Raw genomic sequence first — 24890 nt, 5'->3', positions numbered from 1 at the left:
TGCTAGTATACACCAGATCCTCCAGCTACCTCTGCATCAAAGCAGACGGCTACATTGCTGCTACTGGATTCAATTGCTGTTGCCACATTTCATTTTCATTTGAGTCGCTACAGACAACTGCTCGGATTCAGAAACGCTGGCTCTGACACTGAGCTGCCACATCAGACAGTATGAAAACTGGCGGCCCACACTTCTGTAGGTTAAAGGAGGCAGTGTATCATAGCTCGGCTGAGCTACATCCAAAAATCCCTTTGATTTTAGACAAGCCAATAATACAGCCAAGTTTTCCTCCCTGGTACTTTGTTCCTGCAGACACTTGATTTTCAGATATCCCTAGAAAGAACAGAAGGAAAAAAAGAATTAAAAATTTATATGACAGCTTCTGCCTGGACAAAGTGATAGTCTTATTAGAGTCTGATATTCTAAAAAGCAGTGAGGCCCTTGACTGAACTATTTCTGAAAAGTTACATCTATTTTTGAAGACAATATCCAAGTCCTTGGAAGATGAGTAGTAGTCCTCCAGCTGGGATTCCTAGGAGGAGGAAAGGAAGGTTTCTTATACAAGTTTGACTCTTTGCAAATATTCACCTGTGATGCGTGCTCTTTCATGATGATGAGGTTCAAGTACAAAACTAGGCTCAACTATACAAGTTCAAAAAAACAACCTAGATAACTTTCACCACCTTCATTTTGTGAGGAGCAGGTGAAAGAAAAAACTTTTTCTTGTAGGCTTACTGCAGTTCTTTAAGTACGTGTGGGTTCAGCCATTTGCTTCTCCCCGAGTGATGTTAGGCCTGATAAAAAGATAGGTGAAAGTGCTAATATCCTGTTGTTCTCTTCCACAGTCTCTCACAAACCCGTCTCGGAAATTGCCAGTACCTCTGTTGGCTGACTCATTCATGTCACAGTTCTCTAATATATGCAATAGGGCACTTTTAGAAAGGAAAGTTCCTATTAAAATACTAATAAATGTTTTCCAAGAAAAACAAAATGAAAAAAAAATGCTATTACCCTACCAAAATTCATCACTATTGTAATCCAAATAGATATTTTATGTTTTCTGTAGAAATAACACTCAGCTAAAGAGTTCTCCTGATCCTCCAAAACATCAGGTCCCTAAGCCAATCCTGTCAGTCTATGCTGGTTTCACATTGTTCACTCTCAGCCCTGACACACTCCATTTGGAGTCAATTTTGATACAAGCCATACAGAGTTTATGTACTGAGGTAACATCCAGTGCTGTCATTTTTCCATGTAACTAAATGTCAGCAAGAAATAGAATCTAAAATTGGTCTGTAACTATGGCAACTAATGAGCCATTCTAACTTGGAGTCCCCAAATCAAACATGTGACCATCAAGGGATTCATTCCAGTTCTAAGATGCTGCTTTTCAGAGAAGAAAATATGCTGCTGCTTTTGCTGACATGCGCATTAGAGGCATCAACCTACAACCAGGCTTCAGAGCTGGAGCAGGTTCAGACAAACAACTAGGAGAAAAGCAGTTTCTTAAACTGGGAGGAAAAGCAGCCAACCTATTCTACTGATGCTAATCATGCTGGATAAAGATAAAACCCTGCAAAAACAACAAAATACCAGAGACAACAACAGTGTTTGAAATCATAGCACTGGGAAACAAAGCCTAAGCTCCGTGATGAAAAGTAATGGGTGTCTTTAATTTCAACAGGCATTTGGGACCACACAACTCAAAAGTCAAAAGCATGCATATAAGAATAAATGTGGGGCCAGCACCATAATTCTGGTAATGGGGAGGCCATTTCATCTCCCATGACCACATCTTCCTTCTCAGGAGCTGTTCTGAAAGGGTTCTATCAGGAAACTCTCTTAAACGCATCTTAAAACATATGCCTACAGTTAAAATTCCCCATCTCTTTACCAGGGAACAATGTATTTATTCCCCTTCATATCTGTGCCTGGAAACTATCAGGTGATTCTTTGTAGGGCCACAGCAGTTGAGTGAAGGAAGTTTCTCTAGAAATAGCTGAAGTCTCTACCAGGAGGGCTCTGCAGAAAAGATGTTTCATGCACAGATTCCTTCAAAGCCAGAATAATCAGATGGTAACAGCCTGTTTCATATTTTTTATATATGCTGTGCTACTACTTTTTAAATGGGCAAACTCTGCTTTTCCTTTCTGCCCCAGGAGCTCAAGATCTTGGTGCCAGTATGTGGTAGGAACAAATGACAAGAATCCATAGTATGAATGGAGTATACTCTAAAGATGTTTTCCCTGTGGCACTAGAACTGGAAATCATTTAGCTGCTTCTAACACGGAGCACTTTGTCCATATGAAGTAACATCATTATTCACGCTTTTTTTTTTTCCAGAAGACAGAAGAGAGAAGGTAAAATAAACATGTAAATAAAGCAGTTGTTAGTTTTCCACCATAATTTGAAAAGTGCATTGTTATTTTTGCCAAATAAAAGTTGAAGCTAGAATTATAATGAAATCAAGATTTAAAATAAAGGGTCAGTATTCCCCTATCCTATATTGCAAGGTTTCTTTAAGTAGCATGTGTATATTCCAGAAATGCACTACAGCCCAGATCAGAGGAGAGGATGTTAGGTGTTAGTCAATTCTTTAACAAAGAAACTGGAAGTTCTTACCAATTTTCTTTGAAGATTTAAAACCTAACAAAACAAAAAAAATACCTTCATTAAATTACTTTGCCCATACATATAAACATCACCTGACACTGTGAATATTGGCTTTCCTGGGTAGAGAAGAAAGAAACCAGCATAAATTAAAGCTTTTAACACTGAAAGCCATAAACGTTGTTGTCTCGTAAAATGAGCTACATTTGAAACAGTGAAAAAATAATTACGACCCTTGAAATTTAGAACAATGAAATATTGTTATGCTGTCTATGAAAAAAAAAAAAAAAGACCTCTTTGAGAAAGACCAGTCAGAATACTTATTATTACAGGTCTAGAGTAATCAGTAAAGTCACAGGTCTGTCAGAGGAAGGCAGTACAGGTGACAAACACATAACAAAAGAAAATTAACAACTTCACTTCTCTATGTGTGAATTTGCAAATGTGCATAAATCTCAGTGAAGCTGATTTAAAAACCACAGTACTACAGTTACATCAATGATACGGTCCTCACAAGATGCCATGCTCTATGGCACGTGTACAGAAAGAATAGAGGAGGCTTAAAAAGTGCCACATGATTTTGCTGTACAGAACAAAGGCCATCTCTGGTGCTATGCATCCATCTCTCTATCACAGTGTGTTCCTGCTAAAGCAGCAAAGCCTTTGTGTCGCACCTTAGTATTGGGCATAACGACCATCAAGGGATGATGTGATTTAATACCAGGATCACCTCCACGGAGGTTACTCAGGTGATTTACTGGAGAAAGAAGAGATCTACACTAAGATTTTCTCTTTATCTGAGTGCTCCTTTCCACACTTAGATTTTTAACAAAGAATTAGACTTGTGCTCATGACAGAATCTGATGACCCCACATCCAGTTTAATTCCCTCCCGTTAGAGGGAAATGATCAATTGGTTCAACCACAGTGTTTCCTATTCATACAGAAAATATAGCTATGGAAGCAAAGCTATAACTCAGGAGAAATAAGCAGAGAGACAGACAAAAGAATAGCAAGGAAAAAAGGGGATTGCATTCTGCTCTCATCAGATGTTCCAGATACATCTCAAGTCACAAGGTCACCACCATCAACCAAAGGCTTGTAAAAAACATCCAGCATAACATCCTAGATGCATCAGGAAAAGCTGTCAGTAAGTGTTAAAAACAAAAAGGTGTAAGGAGGATGATAAGAGATGGACATCTCACACTTTCTCAAATTAATTTTTACCTAATTAATTCACTTCCATCAGATCCGGGCCAGCTCAGCAACAGCAGTAATGGAAATTAATATCTTAGGGCTCTACACAGGGGAAAAAAAAAAGCTGTAAACCCTGTCCACCTACTACACAGCATCATGTCTTCATTAGTTTACTGGTATTTAAAGGAAAAAGGAAGAAAAAAAAGGAAAGAAAGAAAACTTGCAAAGGCCCACACAAAGAGTAAACACCATACTGCTTTGTGTGAGGTTGAGAAACAGTTAGAGCAGTAAAAAAAAAAAAAACCAAACACCCAGCTACAAACAGAAAATGTCTAAGTACTGCTGAAAGTATAGGAAGATGATTTCAACATAGCTAGTGCGTGTGTGGGTACAGCTACCGGGGCGACCGCAAGCAACTTTCATCGAGAAACACTTCTCACCGTTTCTTTTCCTTCCTTCGTCTTTTGTCACTTTTTGCGGTGCCATTACTTTCTGGAGGGAGCTCCGGCCAGAGCTGGGCTTTCCCGACCCGTTGCTGATGATGGAGCCGTTCTGACTTGGGGACCGGCTGCAAGTAACCATAGCAACAAGAGAGGCTGTGAGTTCTTCCTTATAAACCTCATTTCAAGGTTATTTCGTTTGCACAGTTTGCATCACTGAGTTTTCAAGTCTGATTTTGTACAAAAAGGAGAGAGAATGTAAACTGCACACAGAAACACAGTAAAGGCAGGAACGGGGCGACAGCAGGAGAACACGACTTCTCAATTAGCTCAGGGCTGATAGGCATCTTAGTGGCATCGAAAGCAAACACTTCTCATGCACAATCCCCACAATGACAGAAGCAGCACTGCAGAGGACAAAAAATCCTATTATCAATTCAGTATCATTTATACAGCTAAAATAAAGCAGACCTTTGTTCTTATATATATATATATGGCTAAACTAATTCCTTTATTATTTAGCCTGTATTTACACTCAACTGTTTTGTCAGCCACAACACAAAATTCACCCACTTTACACATACACACATGCAACATGATAAGAACATTATCTTTTTTTTTTCCTTTTTGCACATTTAACCTGCTTTGCTTGTTTAACCAGCACCATTATTTGCTGAAACTCCCAAGAAAATGCTTGTTTTACTCAGCCATAACTTATCCTTGCCCTGAAACTGGTCCCTCCACAGAGCGAGGAAGGAGGGCAGAGCAGAACTGCTACGAGCATTCAGTCTCAACGCGGAGCAAGACCAGAAATGAGCAGCGTAACTCTGGGCTGCACTGGGAGCAAGCTCTCGGCAGAAGTTCTCTTCATTTTGGGGTGGGCAAATTACTCAAATCCTAATGCACAAGTTGGGAAAAGCAGGCCAAAGTAGAAAATGTTAAATCTGGTGCTACTCTACATCCAGTCATGGTATCACATTGTTTCTACACATGAAACTTGCCACAACAGGAATGAAAACAAGCCACAGGACCTGTAGAGTTACTCATGCACCTATCTGCAATCTATCACTGAATTGTCATGGCCAGTGACAGGACAATGTAAAGAGGTTGCACTGGAGGAAAAAAAAAAAGGAAATGGACTTAGTCACAAGGACTTTCATTTACAGAGAAAAAAAGAAATCAAATCAAGTTCTATTGCTGTCACAATGGCTTTATATCCAGAACATTGTTCTGAAGCAAAACAACTATAAAAACCATCATGTAAATTATTGCCAGTCCTATATTGCCAGCTTTAAACACTGATTTACCTCCAGTTCTGACTGCCCTGTCTGGTGTGAGCAGAGAGCATTTACTGTGGTCAGAAGAGGAAGGGACAAGCACGAGAAAAGTAATTCTTAGGGACTCCCTTTTGAAGATGGCCCAGGTGGAAATATATCTAATTTGATACAGGCTCTTTCCAGCTACAGGGCTTTAGGAGAACTCGGCATGCAACCCAGCTCAGCTCAGCCCAGCCCAGCCTGGGGATTTTCTTGTGAAACTCTATTGAGAATAAATATTCTTGAAAAGTAGCATTTCTCCCCCCTAAACCTGTCTGTCACTGCTAATGAATAATCTCAGCACAATTAAAAAAAAATTCATCCAGGGACAGCCCAACACCTGAAGAAAATCTGCTCCACTTGGGAACAAGGGAAAGAGGCAAGCACGGATAGCTTGCACAATGGTTTCTGCTACTGCTAATCTAATATTCATCCTTTTTAAATGGCCGTCATGTTATTAACTGTGAAGTTTCCTTCAGTGGTAATATCAGAGAAGATACTCTGATCAGTTACCAGCCACTTCATGGCAGCCTGATTTAAATTGACCTTTCCAGGCTGCAAAGTAGCCTGGATGAAAGAGCAAATACATAAAGGTCAAGAAATATTTCTTCATCTTCAGAAGCCATTAAATTCCATCCCCAGGCACAGCTCCTGGGAATGAAAAAATACTAAAATTCTGCATGTTCTCACTTACTCAAGTAATCACCCTGAAGGAGGGAAAACTCTTAGTTATTTGCTTAGAAAGGCATCAAGGTTCAACACATTTTATAATGAGAATAACTTTCTTGTGAATTGCTGGATGAAGGTTGCTTATCAAGGTTTGTTTAAAATTGTGCAGATTAAGTAGAGGGGGATTTCTGCGCTCATTCAAAGGAGTGAGTGAAGTGCTTAATCACTTTTGTTAGAGGATTAATTAATAGGGCTGGTTTACATTTTTTATGTGTATTTACACATGGCTGTAGAGAAGCTTCAAAACATTTCAAAGAACAGTTCCTGCAAAGACTTAACCAGAGCTGGTGTCATGGTCACCTTCCATTTGTCATTTCATCAGAGGACAGAAGACTTCAAAAGGGACAAGTACTGTTTGGTTCACATGGACCATATAACCTGACTCTCATGGTTCAAGTGATTTATGGTGTGAACAACACATCACTGACATTAAAGAGCATAATAACAGTTTATGCCCAAACCCAGCGAAGCCATTGCAGGAACCAGGGGAGTTCCCAGCTGGGTCACTCTTCTCTATTAGCACTCCCTGCCGACAGCTCGCTCTGTATTCCAGAGGATTTACTATACAACCAGAGAAGCATGCCAAACCAGGCACCAGCTCAGGCTCCTCCTGTTTCCATTTTTCTGTGGGGAAAGCCTTACAACCAATGGGGATGTCTACCCACCATGAAGAGCAGCAGCACCAGATCCTCCAGCCTTGTGCCATGTGGGCTGACACCTTCCAGCCCAAGGCTGCAGGTAGCTCCAGTGCGTCCCTGTCGCTGCGTACAGCAATATTGGGCTGAGTTTTCTAAGCTTTTCTGTTAGTCCAAAGGGGCAAATATCATTGTGCATTGACAAGTACAAGATGAGGTGACTCAACTATGAAGATTTGATTTTCTATAGAATTTCTCTGCACTAGCCAGATACTCTTCTTTTATGCTACCAAGTACCTTCAAAAGGCAAGGACTATGTTATGCCAGTGAACTAGACAACAACTGTTACCCCTATTCAGGCGGTTTACCTAACACTTATTTTCATCTGTTCCCTTCAGTATCATTCTTCAGCAATGAAAAGTTGATGATACTCCACTCTAAATTAATTTCAAGGAGAGCAGGTCAAGGAGAAATGGACTTGAAGCATGCGAAACAACTAGGATAAAGGGATAAACTGCTTTCCTTGCCTTGAGACAAGAAATAATGACCTTCATCTATTCTGAGGAGGATATGGGGTAGAGATGAGGTAAAACTTCCTAATGGGAAAGGTAATGAAGAACAGATTGCTTGAGAAGTCTGTGATCATGGGATGGCTCTTATGACTGGAGTGTTGGAATGGAAGGATACAGGCTCTTAGGAAGGACAGGCAGGGGAGATAAGGAGAGGGTGTCACCCTCTATGTCAGTGACCAGTCGGAGTGCATGGAGCTCGACCTGGGGATGGATGAGGAGCTGACCAAGAACTTAAAGGTCAGGATTAAAGAGAGGGCAGGGACAGGTGACATTATAGTGGGGGCCTGCTACAGGCCACCTGACCAGGACAACCAAGTGAATGAGGCCCTCGCTAGACAGGTAGGAGCAGCCTCACGTTCACAAGTCCTGGTCCTGGTGGGGGACCCCAATACTTGTTGAAGGGACAACACAGCAGGGCATAAGCAATCCAGGAAATTCCTGGAATGTGTCAATGATAAACTTCCTTCTCCAGGTGACAGAGGAGCCAACAAGGAGAGGTGCCATGCTGGACCTGATGAGATGCATCCACAGGTCCTACGAGAGCTGGCGGATGAAGTTGCTAAGCCACTATCCATCATATTTGAGAAGTCGTGGCAGTCCAGTGAAATTCCCACTGATTGGAAAAGGGGAAACATAACCCCCAATTTTTTTAAAGGTAAAAAAAAGGAAGACCTTTATAGCAGCCTCCCAGTACCTAAAGGGGGCCTACTGGAAAGCTGGAGAAAGACTGTTCACAAGGGCATGGAGTGATACGATGAGGGGTAATGGCTTTAAGCTGAAGGAGGGTAGATTTAGATTAGATATATGGAAGAAATTCTTGACTGCGAGGGTGCTGAGGCCCTGGAACAGGTTGCCTAGAGAAGTGTGGATGCCCCATCCCTGGAAGTGTTCAAGGCCAGGTTGGATGAGGCTTTGGGCAACCTGGTCTAGTGGAGGGTGTCCCTACCCATGGCAGGGGGGTTGGAACTAGATGATCTTTGAGGTCCCTTCCAACCCACATTATTCTATGATTCTATGATCATCCCACCACTGGAAGACTTTAAAAAAAGATAAAGTTCAGTTAGGGGTGTATTTTACCCTGTAGTGGAGAAGAGGAAGAGCCAGAAAACTTCCTGGGGACCCTCTAATCTGTGATCCTACAACCCTGTAGACTTACCATGAAGAAACTGCAAACCTGGGACACTTTTCCCTAGGCACTGATGTCATCTAGCCTATTCTTACACTCTCAAAAATTTTGTCCTGCTGTAGACTTTCATCTAGAGGTATTGCATAATTTAGTGGCTGTTTGGGGTTTGCCCTTGTGCTAACGTAGACTTTGGGTCCAATTCTATAGCAATAGAATCTGTCAGTGGAGCTACAGCAACTTGCAGTGGCTGAGGTCCTGGTTTTTGGTTCATTTGAGAAATGATCAGTGTTCATACTCCAGATCCCATGTACAGTTTGGGTTCATCTCTTGTACAACACCAGCATGCATATGAGAGCCACTTCCCATTTACCTCCTCTACGCATGTACAATCTGTGAAGTCTTTGCTTTATTTTATCCTGTATTTTACAGCAATCTTACACATCCAGCGCAGACCACTGTTATGCCAAGAATATATTGCGGAGGAACCATCTGCCACATGCAGAGCCTGGGTGCCAAAGCTTACAGGTTTTTCCTAAGCAACCAGCAGCATGTACCCTATTCCACCCCTCTGTGGAAACACACCAGTCCATACCTTTTCCTTGTTTCATTGGATTTGGCAGTTTTGATGGTGCTCCCATCCTGCGTAATTTCTCTTTCCTGGGAGGCAGGAGCATCTCTAACTGGAAGTGGAAGTACGACAGTCTCCTGAGTTACAGGTAAAACCTCATCTTCAGCTCCCTGCTGACCTAAGTGTTGCTTGGCATAGTCAAAGCCTTGTACTGGCTGCAAAAAAAGCAAAAGAAAAAAAGAAATTTCCAGCATGCATCATATGTTAATATAAAATTTCCACTTCAGTATAAAATTCTCCACTACACCTTAACTTCTTTAATTATGTAAGCAACAGGTAAAAATATATAATTGCCATATGAATGCCCAACAAAAAAGCAATTTTCTGATGAGATCTCCATTCCACATATTTCAAACATGATTAGTTAGTACAAAATTTATCTTGGCTAACCTTTCTTACCCTGCCACAACACCCCCCAAAATTCCTGTAACAGACAATGGAAGAATCAATATACAGGAAAAAAATTAAGAGGGAGAAAAATAAGCCCCCTACAGAAAATGGAAAACTTTCTTTGTGAAAAAATTCTTCTCTTTCCAAAGAGGGTGGGAGTAATTTATTCCAAAACAAGACAAAGTTAAAAAAAAAAAAAAAAACAAACCACACGTAAAAGTTTCATGGGCAACATTTTCCAGAAAAGGATCTTTTTCAGATCAGTGAAATTATATTTCCCCTGGCTTGCCAGTTGTCTGCTGGGAAGGTTGTTATTGACTTCACTTGTTTCTCTTGGGAAGTGGCATTCGCAAAATCCTTGCAGCAAGGCAGCGGAGGGCTGCGTGCCCAGCCTCTCCTGCCCCGAAGCCCAGCCGCGTTTTCCCTGCTGCCTCTGCAAGGAACCAACAGAACTGACACATGCCTTCTGGGTAAAGAAGCCACCAAAAGGTGGATTCTCTTAATGGAAAAATTAAAGCATTTAAGCAAAACTTTCCAGACTGCATTTTCTATTGGAAAAAAGAAGAAAAAAAAAAAAACCCACTCAAAAAAAATCCCTCACCACCTCTAGAAAAAAAAAAAAGTCATATAAAAAAAGTTCTCGCTACACTAAATTGAATTAATTTACTAAACTGGAAGGATGCTCTTCCAGAAGTACAAAGGCTACTGATGGAATGCTAAAAAAGCACCATAAAACACTTCAAATGTGAGCAAGGTGATTTTAACCCTCAAACGTACTTTGAGAAACACATCAGAATTAGACAGTTAATACCTGAATGGTCTCTCTCAGCTTCCTGTCATGTTATTATTGAATATATTAGTTCCAGAAGAAAATCAGCTGGTTACGAAAATTTGCTGATGGCGCAGAAAAAGGATGTGCTCTGAAAAAAACATTTTCTGTTGTTCTGTCCTTTACTAGATTTGGGCTATAGCTATAAATACAGATAAATTTCACTGGCGATCTCAGTCTGAAAAATAAAAATGGGGCTGTCTTCTATTTTATAAAACAAAACATGCTTTTTGTTTATGGGGATCTACATCATATTCCCAATCTCCTGTTTGAACCGAGGCTGATGATTTCTGATGTGCTCATGTACTTCACTATTGCTCCGATAAGTAGCTCCAGTGCATCAGAGAGATGCTAACTGGGCTAATACTGATTTGGGAGAGCAGACATCTCCACACATTACCATGATGGAACTTGCAATGTATCAGAGAAATGCCAATTTACCATCACCACCCCATGGCAAGTCATGACGATATCGCCCCTGACGGAGCCTTCTGCCTGCCCTCCTCTGAAGGCAGGGTACCACAAAAGCAGCCACCAAATTAGCTGTGAAGGGAGGAAACGAAGAAAGGGGAGGGAATGAAGAAAGGGGAAGTAGAAGCTGTGTGAAGGACAACTAGGAAGAACTACTGCACATCATCCTAGACAATAATATTTTTAACCAAAATAATGTTTTTCAACCTTATTATCTAGATGATGTGTTAGTCAAGACCCTCCTAAATATTCTGCAAAAAAGGTAACAAAAGAGAACAGCTAATTAAATTGGTTATTTCTCCCTCCATGCCTTTAAAAGAGTAGAAGTTGTTACAACTTATATTGCCTATCTTATTTTTAAAATAAGTAAATAATGAAAAAAGATCCAAACAAACCCAAACCAGAAGCAGCAAAACATCAGAATTATTAAAGAACTCTGCAGAGTCCCAGCTCAGATCTGCCAAAGGAAGAAAATGAAGGATTATTTTAATCTCAGTTCTACTTACCACCATGTCTAGTAACAAACTGCATTAAAGGAAGAGCTGAAAAAGCCATCCTCATCAGCAGACATATTGCGTTAAATAAAACTTGATCTTGGAACCCTGCTCTGCAAAACCCCACAGGAGCAGATGGCTTTACCACCCCTGAAGGGAACTGGCAAGACTAAATCACCATCAGGCACTGCTGAAGCACCGCAAGCATAGACGTCCAATACGGCCACAATACTGAGAAAGACTGAAGGACTGGGATTTGAATATTGCTTTTGAAATAATAAATGAATGATGAGACCATTAAATTACATTGCCTGGCAAAGAGTAGATTGAATATAGGGAGTTGTTTCTGGGACTTTTTTCCTCGTAATGATCATGAAAAAGACACATTTAAAAAAAAAAAAAGAAAGCAAAAAAAGAAAATAAAAAAGAAAAAACGATTATCAGCCCCTTCTCTCTACATATACACCCATGTACACAGACAGTTTCTCTAATCTTTTTTTTTTTTTCCATGCCCTTTATCAAATTGATAGTGGTTGTTTTCTCATGGCCTGCAGTATTTGCTTTTGCTTGCGGGTCTTAGACTGCAGATCTTATCTCTGTTTACCTGCAAGCTTATTCTTTCATGCTCTAAAAGAAAGGAAAGGTGACAAATCAGATTACAGCCTTTAAAAAAGCATGCTGTGAATTAGAAAGCAAGGGAGGTAAAAAGCTAACATATATCCAAAAACCTCAAAGTATAAACAATATCTCAAAATAAAAACCTCATTGAAAGAATATTAAAATAAATTCCAATCAGAATTTCACTGATTTGAATTTATATCACTTTTAATTTTAAAAATGTAGAATCAATTGGGGAAAAAAAAAAAAGGTAACAGTCCCTTTTCCCTGCACATTAGTGCAGATGTCCCTGACTGCTAAGGCAATTCAGAACAGCAACACAAGATACTATAAACTGTGCTGCATACGAGAGGTCATTTTTTAAACTCCATTTATTTAGCCTTCAGTCTGTGACAACAAAAAAGTCATTCCTTAATTACCAGGCACAGGCAGCAATCCTGCTGTTATGTTCCATCACCTCCCCCGCCTACAGAAGGATATTTAACGCTAAATGTTTCATTACCCCTCCGTGCCGTGTTCGTGCATCCTATCCCGCTGGCACGGGATGGGGCTTCGGGAGGGACATGGCAGGCAGCTGCGCTCTGCGAGCACCCGCAGCCTCCTGCCGCTCCCAGCAGCAGCAGGACCGCAGCGATGCGCAGGCAGCTCCGCTCTGCCAGTCCCCTTGGTACAGGACTTTTGAAATCCGAACGCACAAAATGGCACCGCTGTAAACAAAACCAGCTGAAATCCAACGTCGTGGGTATCCCATAATATTCTCTTTCCCTCTCTATACCACTTGCTGGATATTCAAAAGAGATCCAAAAAATCGCTCCAGCGATTCAACAGCAAATCTCAGACGCACAAAAACAAAACATTAAAGCTGCTGCTTAAACTAAAAATCACTCTGCTGTGACTCCACTTACAGAACAGATCCAGCATTAATCAGTCCTGGGCACTTTTCTAAGCCAGGAAATAGAATATATTCATTTTAAATGTCATATAGATATGTGCTCATCAGCTATTTGTATTGCCAAACTGCATGAAACATAGCAATTACAGTTCAAGTAACTGCCACTATTCCTGATATCCCTAGTGCTGGAATTAAAAATAAAAATAAAGCTGTTCTTTTCAAAATGACCTTCTTTCATTAGCTTCCCAAAATACGTTTCTTAGCCTAATTTTAAGTAAAGATGCTGAAATCAGGAATGACAAAATCAGTCTATTCCCAATCCTGCAGCAGAATTTATCTTCCACAGTCCATATAGCAGCATATACGCTAAACTAGACCTGGTTGAACCTTTTGATGGAGCCAAAGTGAAACTAAGCAGAAATCAATTTAGCTTTCAGTTTGAAATGCATCGCTTTATATATAAAGAATTAAATTAAATTTTATGGAGTCTCAAAATATACCAAAAAGGGGAAATGCACTCTAGAAGTGGTCCTACTGTACTCCAGCTGCAAATGTGAGCAAATCTGCAGGAAAATCTCCCGAGATGAGTGTAGTGTGGATACTGGGAGCTCAGTACCAATTCTTTTAGCCTGCAGACCCGACTCGTGTCTGCCCACGTTCACTGCTGATGCAAACGTAACCTGACTGAATAGGTTTTAACCTGACCGTGTGTTTTACAGCCCAATTAAATCTGATTTCTTAGGAAAAGTAAAAGTTCAACTTTCTCTTTCTTTATGGAATGACAACTGTGGAATATTAAAATAATTTCAAGTTCTTTCTGCGCCATAGTTTCAACCAGCAGTTTGTGTTTTTTTTAAATAGCAACTTCTTCAGCTGTAAAGCATCTTATAATGATGGCCAGCTCAAAACAACATACAAATTTCGTCTCACTTTGTCCTTTAGCTGGGACTAAGATTGCATATAAGAAGAATCAAGTGGTGCATAGTATTTGCAACAGTTCCTAATAAAGGACGATTTGCATTTTAGAGGTTTCAGTGGGACATTGTACAGTATCACTGCAGTGGTATTAATTTTTGTTTGTGTTTGCAATATTGCTTGTTTCACTTTCAGAGATCTAGTCTTAACACTAGTTTGATTACACCAGATAAATAGATGAGCATAATGGAACCAAGATGGAAATGTCTTTTTTACATCATTTTTGATACAAATGTCTTTTTCCAACTGGCACCAGCTGCACCCATCTGCAACTAACCTAAGATGAGGAGAAAAGAGCTGTCATATGCATCATGCCTTCCTTCAACTCTCCCTCCAATCTACATTTTTCAGCAGAAGCAACAGAGCTGAAATCACAATAATCCTGCTGTCTGTAGCGTTAAGAAACCAAAGAAAAAATTTATCATTTCCATCCCATGCCAATGGAGAAGAACAAAGCCAGCTAAAAGGGGTGAAGGAACAGTAGGGCTTACACACAGGCTCTGTAGGCTAAAAACTCCCAACTTTGGGTGGCCCTGCTTAAGAGCCATTTAATAGCAGCATTGAGAAGGCAGACTTTTTTCACTACAGAGACAAATCTGCATTCTGTGACATTTTTCTGTTAGAGACAGATAATCAAACTGGAAACACATTTAATTTGGGAAAAAAAAGACCTTGCGATTGATATGGGTTAGTAACTTTAAGGAAAATATAATTGCTTGAACCCAACCAACAATATCCACAAATAAATTAGAAAGTTCAAAATATCTAAATGAAAAATAGCAGTGAGAGCAATTTCATTTCAGCCATTGCCGCTCACAGCAGGAAGGATCAACTCAGGCCATGGGTTTATGGGTTTGAGAAGGAGGTCCTACGGGAGACGCACCGAGAAAAACAGTTAAAACCTCAGAAAGTAAATGAACATCTTGGATTTGATCACTCACTTTAGCTCTCTGAGGGAGGTTCATCATGGTGTCTGGTTTGAAGTCGTTCTTGTTCTTTCTGCACAGAACCGCTGTGATGATGATGATGATAACTGTAACCACAGCAATGGGAGCCAGCACCGCTGCAATGATCCACAGGTTGTTCGGGGGGTTCTTCACCACAGCTGCAGAAAATTGCAAACCAACATTGGTGAATTTTACTGTGCAAATGCAAGATTTAAATTGCTTCCAACAGAGTCTTCAACTGTCTCCACATAATAATTAGTATAAAAGGATTGTTAGTAACCTAGCTATACCTTTGTATCCCTTAAGTTAAAAAAATGAATCAGCAACACTGTTTAATTCACAAATCCCTGGGCTCTCTTACTTAGTTACAGCCAGCTGCAAAAGCAGCCATCAGCTCCCAAGTTAGATGCCATATTAGATATTACTCCAATGGTTCATTTACAGAATAAAAAAAAAGGTGCAAGTAATAGATCTTTTATTATTTTTCAAACACAAAACCAGCTTATAGTAAGGTAGCATGTGTGTTAAAAGTATACACATGGAGTCCATACCTGGTGTCGAAGACTTACTGGCTCAGCAAAGAGTAAACTGGCAGAGCTTTCTCAAGAGCAATGAAGCTAAGCACACTAACAGTTATTATTGATATCAATAGGGCAATAAAAAAAATGCTTCTTTAGTGCTCTAGAAACACTTTGTCATAGTTAAGGTCAAAATGAATCCATCATTTCTGAAGGAGGTTGGAAAGAACTACTTGCACATGTATTAATAAAGGCACCAGGAAAAGGGTACATTTCAGAAATGCAACGGTGCCAAAAAGTTTTAGTTTCCATTCGATCAGAATAAAGTCTTTTAGTATGAACCTTCAACTTGTATGCACATAAGAGATGTTCCTGTGGCACACCCCCGGTTGTCTCATTTCATTTCTTTCTGGAAAAACACCAGATAATCTCCTTATGATGCTGAATTTTGTTTTAGCGAAATATTTTGGACTTCATAATGCTATCTCTATTTATTTTCCTATGCCACTGGTCGCTGGCGTGGACAGGCAATTGTGGAAATACCAGCGTAAAGCAGCCTTTCCCGTTTCCTAGGGGACTAGCGCTTCCAAATGTCATTGAGCTTATTAGCCGTCAGAAGCACTCAGCAACTTTCAGGCTCAGACTTCAAATGCAAACCATCTTGTTCAGCAGCAGTTCCGAAGGCCAGCTGAAACTCTGCTTGAAGTTTGAGCCTAGCTGCTTTGTAGATCTACAACCTTTTTGCAAAGGCAACGTAGCTTGTTGGGTGATGTAGGAATAGCACCATTAGGTAGATATCTTGCGCACAGTGTAACAGTAACTGCATGCCTAAAGACTATCCAAAAAGCCAGGTTGGCATCTAAGATTAAGCAGCTTTTCAAGGTTCAATTTTCAATGGATTTGCATAGTTCTGAATTATTGACTTTGAACGCATAGTCTGGGAGTGAAAGTGCTGTGGGGAAGGAAAGTGAATCTGAATTTTATCAGGTAACAGTAATTTTAATTATGGACTGCTGTTGTGGGAGTAGCAAACACTTGTCGCAAAATTATAATTATTCTTTCTAGGGAATGCAGAGGAAACGATGACCTTATGGCTAATAGGACAGACATTTAGGAATCCTGGCTTACACCTTTAATTCGGTTACCAGCTTCCAATGTGACCTTCATCAAGTCAATCCATAATTTATTCAACTCAATAAGACTTCAGTAGATTTTGAAGCAATCCTTTCATTTTGCTATAACTCAGTCTCTCACTTATAAAACAGGAACATCCATATTTTTTGTTATTATTCATCTGTCTTGTCTAACCAGACTATGAGCTCCTGAGGGTAGACGTCTTTTCTTACTGCATTTTGGTACAGAACTTTTCATTCTGCTGTAACAGAAATTATAATGAGGAGAAATGAAGTGCACACAAAGTATTTTCTTTGGGAATACAAAGACAGACTATGAATACCATATCCAAAATGAAAGAAATTATTTTTTTTCCATAATAAGGTATAAAGATAAAACTATCTCCTACATTTCAAATACTCTAGCTTCAGAATGTCAGTTATCCAGAGTCATAATTTCAATTTCTGAATATTATCTTCTTACAATATTCTGTGCATATTTAACTTGTATGAAAATCTACAGATGAACGAGGCTGCTTTATCAGATCATGGAAGTACAGAGTTAAATCATGAGCAGCTGATGTCCAAAATAAGACCAAAGTACCCAAATAAATAACAAAACTGCACAAAGAGCTAGGAAATTGCTATGTACTATCTATAACTGCTGTAGTAAAAATTACATTAAAGAAATATTCTCATGGAAAACAAAGTCGTTCAGAATTTAAATGCTAGACTTTATGGAAGCAGGAATGGAGATCCCCAGTTTCAATCCAATTAAAGTCAGTAACAGACCATGATCAAATCAAGGATCAGGTACAGTATATAGTGCAGTCTCTGGAAATTATATCACACTTAGTCTTCTAACTCAATCATATGTTTACGGATGATCATCAATTACTTATTACAGCGGTTTCTTCTTTTCCTGACACCATTAGAGGTAATTATTTCAATATCACTGCTCCTTCAAGCAGAAATAATGTCATCAGGGAGTCCCATTTTATATGCTGTTTATCCAGTAAGGAGATCCAGTACAGAAGTTCACTATATAATTTTAATTCCATCTGGATAAATTCCTTTGCAAAGTGGAGAGATTCAGTCAGCTAAAGGCATTGACGCATTCATTAAGCTGTTACTGCACAAAACCCCCTCCAAGCTCCACAACAGTTTTATGACTGTGGGTCAACTACACAGGAATATCCCAAACCAATTTTTTAAGAAAACACCTGTGCTCACAATCAATCAGTAAATGGTGCAAGTCTTAAAAGAGAAATTAGAAAACACTTTACTTTTCACGAATGGATTACTTTTGTAGCCACATTATTCTGAATGATGCAACTGTTTCTTGATTCTGAAAGTTGCCCATACACATCAGTAGTTCTGCCCAACTTCTTTTCTGATTTGTGTCTAAACAACATCTTTAACAATCTTATGGTGCACTTTACAAAGTTCTTGGTGAAAATAATTTTTAAAAGAAATATCCTTTTGAGATAGAAATAAACTGCATTATTCTGAACAAGTCAGAAATAAGGGACATCTTGATAGCCCCCACATACGGTTTCATTTTACTTTGGGTCAAGTTACTTGAATAGCAATTTAGCCCCAGCAGTCATCAGTCTGCGATGTCATGGTTTTGTTAGCATCAGAATTAATTCTGACTTTACAGTTCCATAAAGTTGCTCAGTTCATAGAACTGCATGTGTGTAAAATTAGTTGTACAGTAGAATTTACATGATTGGCTAAATAACAGTCAGTATATAGCTTTGATTTAATGTGATACATGATTGGTCTGTCTTCCATATGAAAGAGAGCAGCCTGACAACCAGTTGCTTACAAAGGTACAGCTGAAATTTCTCTGTATGATCAATGGAGGCTCCCCACATCTACACTGGTGTCTTCACAAAGAAGAAAAAAAAAAAAAAGAGCTAAAACAGAATTTTAAAAAAGAACTCTTACGATCAGCTTGAACTTGAATAACATAACCTAGTGTCAAGGCCATCCGCTGGGAGTCAACAGTACTCAAAATTTTGGCAGCTGCAGTGCCCAGCAAAGGTTTCCCGTTGTATAAAGTATAGTACGTCAGTTCAGCTGGCTCCTTGGGTCCTGGAATACGCTGGATTTTTACCATCTTTCAGGAAAAAGAAGAAAACGAGATAAAGAGAAATAAACTGTGTTTGTATTATACCATTGCAAAACCTGCCAGAAGCTACTTGAAGGCAGCGCGCAGAGGGAACTCCTTCAAGACCCCATATAAGCATAAGCTCCATGCAAATATTCTCACAGGATCAGGGCTTCTCCTCTTCATAGCCTAAGCTATTAAGATTAGTGAGGACTGACTGCTGCCTTAAAAAAATTTTTTAAACATAATCCTAAGGTAAAACCCTATACTAAGAAAAGCATGCAGTAAAAAGGAGGAAAGGATCAAATGTTTGGACATTACAGTATTGTGTAAAGAGGAAATTCTCAAAATCTGTCTTAATATTGAAAATTATACTTTACTGGCATATTGCAGTTGAAAAATTTCCTCACATTTTACTTCTATACTCATTATTTTTGATTCCAGACTGACAATAGAGAGAACTATGCTTTTTCCATTTTATTCTGCAGAACACCAGCAGATTTTTACATTGTACCTCTATCTTTTCTGAGAGTAGAGGAAGTGTCAAACACCTCAATGAGAGGAAAAAGGAGTTTTGTGATTCTTCTCCATTATGTTATGGACTAAAATATTTCATGTTTTCATGGAAAATTTTACAAAGGTTCACACTTTTGGCAAGTAAAAACTTGTTCCTTCTTTAAATTCTTTCAGCAGGAAAACACAGAGAATTGTGGGCAAAGGAGAAAAGTATTAATTTGTTTTTATATCTCACAACCAGCAATTCTTGAGAAACATCATGCAATTAAAAAAAAGCAATAACTTGTCATGCAATTATTCAAGACAGAATCTCTGAATCCCCCACAACTAGCATCAGTTGGCTAAATTAGTGGGAAAACAAAATAAGATCATTGTAAAGTACTGAATGGGAAACATTGCTAAATAAGAGAAAGATGATTAATAAATTACTCAGGACTGAAACCTCTATTTCATAATGTGATCTGTGGCCACATGATTTGATGACTAACCCTGTATAAAGACTGCTTCATACATTTTTTTTATCAACAAAAAGGAAAAAAAAAGTTCTAGCTTTATTGAGTTACCTAGGAAAGAAAGACCTAGGAAACTTCTTTTTTTAATTTAAGAACGATAGCCTGGAACTCTTCATTATGCTGAATACGAGACTTTATGCTAAAATATGTACTTTGTACTAATCCTCATAGCAACCAAAGAGAAAGTGTTTATTAACACTGATTAACTGACAATTTCTAGAAGATGAGAGGCATGCAAACATGGTTGACTTCAGAAAAAGCAGCCCATTAGTAATGCCACGCAGATTGCACTCGCTGCTTTGGTATTCATGAAAAAAGACAAGAAATCTTAACCCAGTTAAACAATTTTTTCACACAAATTGAGGCAGTACACATGCAAACAAAGCCCTTTTTTTCCAACACATATCTAGGCGCAACCGATGTCGCATTGACCACCTGCACAGTGTAGCTGCCCACAGTCGTGGCACGTTTGAATCGTCTTCCTTGCTGATGGGACATCATAAACAGCGGGGCCAAACGCTGCTCCATTAATCTTGCAAAGCTCTGATTGTTCAGCCCCAGTAATGCAATATCAACTCCTTGAATAACTGTGGGAATGAAGAAAATCACATATCAGCACATCTTACGTGGACAGATTAAGTAACACGAGGTCTGCAGGGCAGTTTGGGACAGGGATGTACTAACTAGCCTAGAAGAAAAATAGCTGGGCACTGTTACACTCCCTTAGTAATTCCCAACAGGGATATAATGCGCTTCTGATTCAGCCCCTGCACTGCTCTCCTCAGATAACGTCAACCATGTGTCAGAGAATAAAATTGTCCAAAAGCATTCTTAGGCCTTCAGTTTACCAAAAATGCCTCTGGAAGCACCTAATCAGTGATCTTCAAAGTTAAAACTAAGGGAAAACCTGTTCGAGAGCTGCCAGTTTTTATGCTCATCGCCAGATGCCCCTGTTAACTAAACGACAGTTTTTCATCCAGCAGTTTTGAAATCTGATGTTAGAATTCTGTACAATTCGGTTTGAAACAAAACGCTATTTGTTTGAGAGCACTGAAAACTGAATAAACATTTCCTAAACAAAAATAAAAGTAAAATTAAAAGGCACTGAATTTACATAAAGTTCAAATAAGTGATATTGCATGCCAATTTACTTTATATAAATGTATGATTTTTCAATATTATTTTTTAAAAAATATTTTGGTACCATCATGATTTTTTTGAAAACAGCATTTCCATTGTAATCTCAATAACACTCCATTGCAGTAAGTGCACAAAGGCAAGAAATGGAGTGCCAGGTTCATGGGGTCCAGATGGGGAAGAGATATTCCCTTCAGAGGATCATAATCTCTGCATAAACTTATTTTTAAACTCAAAATCTCTCTCTCTCAGGTACCAAATCACACTGGCTTTTGGAAGCATAGTATAGAATTTAATCTGTTACACGTCAGGTTCTTTTTCTCTTGTTCTCCTGAGCATTAAACAATTCCAGGTACAGACACACCGATTAGAAAGGCTTTGGTATCTACTCACTCAGATGTCTGGGGAAAAGGGGCTATTTCTTGCCCAGTTATCACTTCTAAAGTCAAAATGATTGCGAATGAGCATGTGATACCAGTGAAATGACTGTGATAAGACAAGTATTTTGAAGCCTAATAGCATTCTCTGCACCTTCTTTCCCATCAACAGAAATTTATGTGCTCAATGCTTCAGGTGAAAGATGCAAAAATTCCTGGACCCAGAAAATCACAACAAACTTCCTCAGTTTAACAGATCACCTTTTTTCCTGGGTTCTGTCTACGAGCCTCTTTTGATTTCAGATTTAAATCCAAGTTCCAGGAGAAAGAAGGGAAGAAAAAAAGCCTATTTGTGTTTTAAAACTCTGAGAAGATGACGCTACTCTCAGAAGTGCTTAAACCAAAGTGGCATAAATTCTGAGGTGAGCATTGGATGCCGGAGACGTCTCTGTTCAAGATGATGATCCCAGTTAAGCCCCCAGAGTAACTTTACATTTGCCCAATTGAATGCCACGCAAAGGTTCAGTGGGCAGCCACTTATTTTTGTCTGAAATTACTGCACCGATGTGGTTATATAATCGAGCACTAAAAATTATCATCTGAAGCCCACGGAGGAGGGAAGGAGATTAAAAAGTACCTGTTATCACCCAGTAGTCTCTAGTTGACTCTGAGACATCAAGGTTTGGATACTCCAAAGCTTTAAAAGAAAAGTTGAAATTACGTCATAATATTCAAACGTCCTACACTACATATGTCCCAAAACTATTTGGTTAACCAGACACTGATAAATAAAATCGACCTATTACCCAGAAGGAGACCTAGAGGGGTAATTTTAAGGATTACAATTTCTCTTCTGTCTGAAAAAGGGCATCAAGTGTAAACAGTACAAGCACTGCCGCACAAAGTAGAACATAGATCTTCTGTTGCCAAAATATTGGTTGGTACATTGCCTGGGGCAAAGCCAAGGATTGCCCATTATTAAAATGATACGTGATATGCATATGTCTATGTTATATACATTGCTGCTGCTTTCTCTCTGTGAGTAATCCCCTGGGGAAAACAAGATGACATTCTATGATGATTCCATGATTTAATCCTTACTTAACCCAGACCACCACGTTAACCTAAAATAATATTAAAATAAACCAGGATCAGATTCCACCAATCACAGAGCGCAGTTCCACGTGAATCACAAACGAGACTAACGAAACTGTGAACACACCTTAGAGCACGGTACTCTCACTCTGCACCACTTAGGGTATTACTACCATATGTGTTTACATCTGCGAGAAACTGATGTTTGCTGGTTTGATACCTTTTGTTTGCTTTTCCATCTCCAAAGTACATTAGGCTGTAAAGTTCAATATGTTGTTAATTCATTATACAGCTCGGTATTTTTTTTCCAATAGATTTATGCAACACGGAAAGCATCAATACTTAATTCAGAAATTAATTCAGAAAATATCCATGCTTTGCACGTTGATACACTGCTGTTGAGTTACCTTGATTTTTTAAATTCTAAAGTGGCTTGAAATAGTAAACATTGTAAAGCATCTGACTACACACAGTAACTGCTTTTGAGGAGGGATTTCACGGCATGTCCTGAGCTCTGCATTTCCACAACAAACCACGAAGGCTCTGGAGGAGCCGCCGGAGTCTACTGGGAAATAACAGACTCTGAAAACAGCCGCAATATTTGTTTGATAAACTGAAACAACTGCACTGCCACATGAATAAGCATCAAACACTTTTCAAAGTAAACATTTTCACAAGACACACTACCAGTCTGAAGTCATAAATACTACATGCACATTAAGTTCACGAGTTTGCTGATTACCTGCTGTGCTGGGAATAAAACCAAGAACTCCAAAATGAAGCATAAGCCACTACTTGTTAAAGGAGCACTAGGTAAAGACTTTATCAGGTCAGTTCATCATGTACAGGGAGCAGCAGAGAACTGCAATATACCACACGAGACACTTACTGTGTGACAAGTGTCTTCCACGGTTCCTGCCTACCAAGCATACATCTGTATTGCCTTTGTGAAAAGCACCATAATCATCTTCCTATGCAACAGGCCTACTTTGGAGGCCAAAACCTTGAACAGGGTGCAGCCATCATCAAAACTGCTTTCTCCTTGTGTTCCTGGATGCCCCGTAAAGACAAGTCCTGTACACATGGCACTTCTGAGAGGCTCACCCACCAGCCACGAAAAGGAAGGAGCTTGTCTGGTGATGAATAGTCTACATCCCTTTCTAGGTCCCCATGCAGCCTCCCTCCACCTCCCTTTGCCTGCGGAAAGACCTGAAGAAAACAAAAGCCTACCCCAAGATGGGCCTCTTACCCTGGGATGGAAAACCTGATTCAAAAGCACAGCAATGCAGTGCAAGAACTCATCATCGGACAGCTTCACCAACAGGTTGCAAATATCTGATTTGGATTGGTAGCGCCTTAAGAATAACATACGTTCCTTCTTTTTCAACTAACCAGGGTTAGCTGTGATTCCTGATGGCCTCACACCAGAGAGCGACCACTTACCCCACCGACAGCAGAGCGCTCGTTGTGCAAGTAACCGATGAAGAACTGCACAAGATCACTAGTCTGCTGTTTGGCTGTCTGTAAATAAGATGGGCTGACCAAACAGGTAACTTGTGTTCTCCCCAGTGCTCGCTTTCCAGCAGCCTGGTTCTGCTTTTTCTTACAATCAGAAAATGAATAAGCACTGTAATAATTTTATGTAAAGCTACAAAATCCACTCAGTTCAGTGTTCTGATCATAACAACATACTTGGCTCTACCCTTATATGCCCAATTATTTCAATACTTGTGAAATGAAAAGTTACAAACTACTCCATCACTGGTTTAGCCTTATCAGTGAGTTTGATTGCTACCAGAAACTTAACTAGATCTTTACTGGTATTTGAGCACAGTATTGCAAATTTAACAAGTATTTCATGAAGATTTACACAGAGTGAACAGATAACCTGACTCTACAGTGAGCTTAATTTCATGTGCCAAGTTTAACAAGCAGATTAAATCCCCATAATCAAATGCCCTGTCACTTTATTCATTTTAGAGAAACTAGCATGCACAGTCAGAGAGCATATATGCCGCACAGGCTGCCCAGACACACAACTTTTGCTCTCTGTACCTCTGACTCTTCATAATTGAAATGCAAGCAAATTATTGACACTAAAATGCTTAGACCACATTTTAAACTGAGGATGAAGTTCAGCAAACAGACCAACAACTGTTTAAAGAAAGAAATGCAGATGGAGCTCACCCGCTACCCAAACACACACGCAAAGCGTGATGCCCAGCCCTGCAGCTGGAACTAGCACTGGGGGCTGCGTGTTCCACTGAAGTAATGGGCTAGGCTGAAGATGGACTTTATGTGCTGCACTAAGTTTTCCTGAAATGGAAAACTGGAGAAATTCTGTGGTTTGTTTTATATAAAACTACAATTTTATTTTGTTAGGAAGCCAGCACAGGCATTTTTTTAATGACAGCATATATGTGTTTTTCTTAATTATCTCCCAGTGTTTCAAGCAGCTGTAGTAATAGAACCCAGAAACCACCCCCCACCTAACCCCTCTCTGTTTTGGGGTTTTTTTTTGTTTTTGGTTTTTTTTTTGAAAAGTTTAAAAAACAGTCAGCAAACCCACCTACAATCTGTGAGCCTGACGACAAAGCTTATGGCGCTTGCAAAACAAAAGCCTGACTGGCTAATCTTAA

General features: G+C 39.5%; 1 protein-coding gene across 5 annotated transcripts in view; it reads right to left on the bottom strand.

Annotated features, from left to right (window-relative positions):
• Window positions 1–24890, bottom strand: part of KIAA1549L (KIAA1549 like) — a 135377-nt gene that overhangs the window by 38744 nt on the left and 71743 nt on the right. For all 5 annotated transcript variants that reach the window (XM_054828434.1, XM_054828431.1, XM_054828433.1 and 2 more), the window contains exons 8-13: window positions 21794–21853; window positions 20078–20229; window positions 18452–18623; window positions 14863–15026; window positions 9217–9407; window positions 4247–4374 (exon numbers count right to left, since the gene is read on the bottom strand). In XM_054828434.1, the coding sequence (XP_054684409.1) occupies window positions 4247–4374; window positions 9217–9407; window positions 14863–15026; window positions 18452–18623; window positions 20078–20229; window positions 21794–21853 (867 nt within the window). The remainder of the gene's footprint in view (window positions 1–4246; window positions 4375–9216; window positions 9408–14862; window positions 15027–18451; window positions 18624–20077; window positions 20230–21793; window positions 21854–24890) is intronic.

The sequence above is a fragment of the Grus americana genome, chromosome 5 (assembly GCF_028858705.1).
Source record: "Grus americana isolate bGruAme1 chromosome 5, bGruAme1.mat, whole genome shotgun sequence".
NCBI lineage: Eukaryota > Metazoa > Chordata > Aves > Gruiformes > Gruidae > Grus > Grus americana.
Note: the sequence above shows the minus strand (reverse complement) of the source record. Positions and strands in the feature narration are given on the sequence as shown.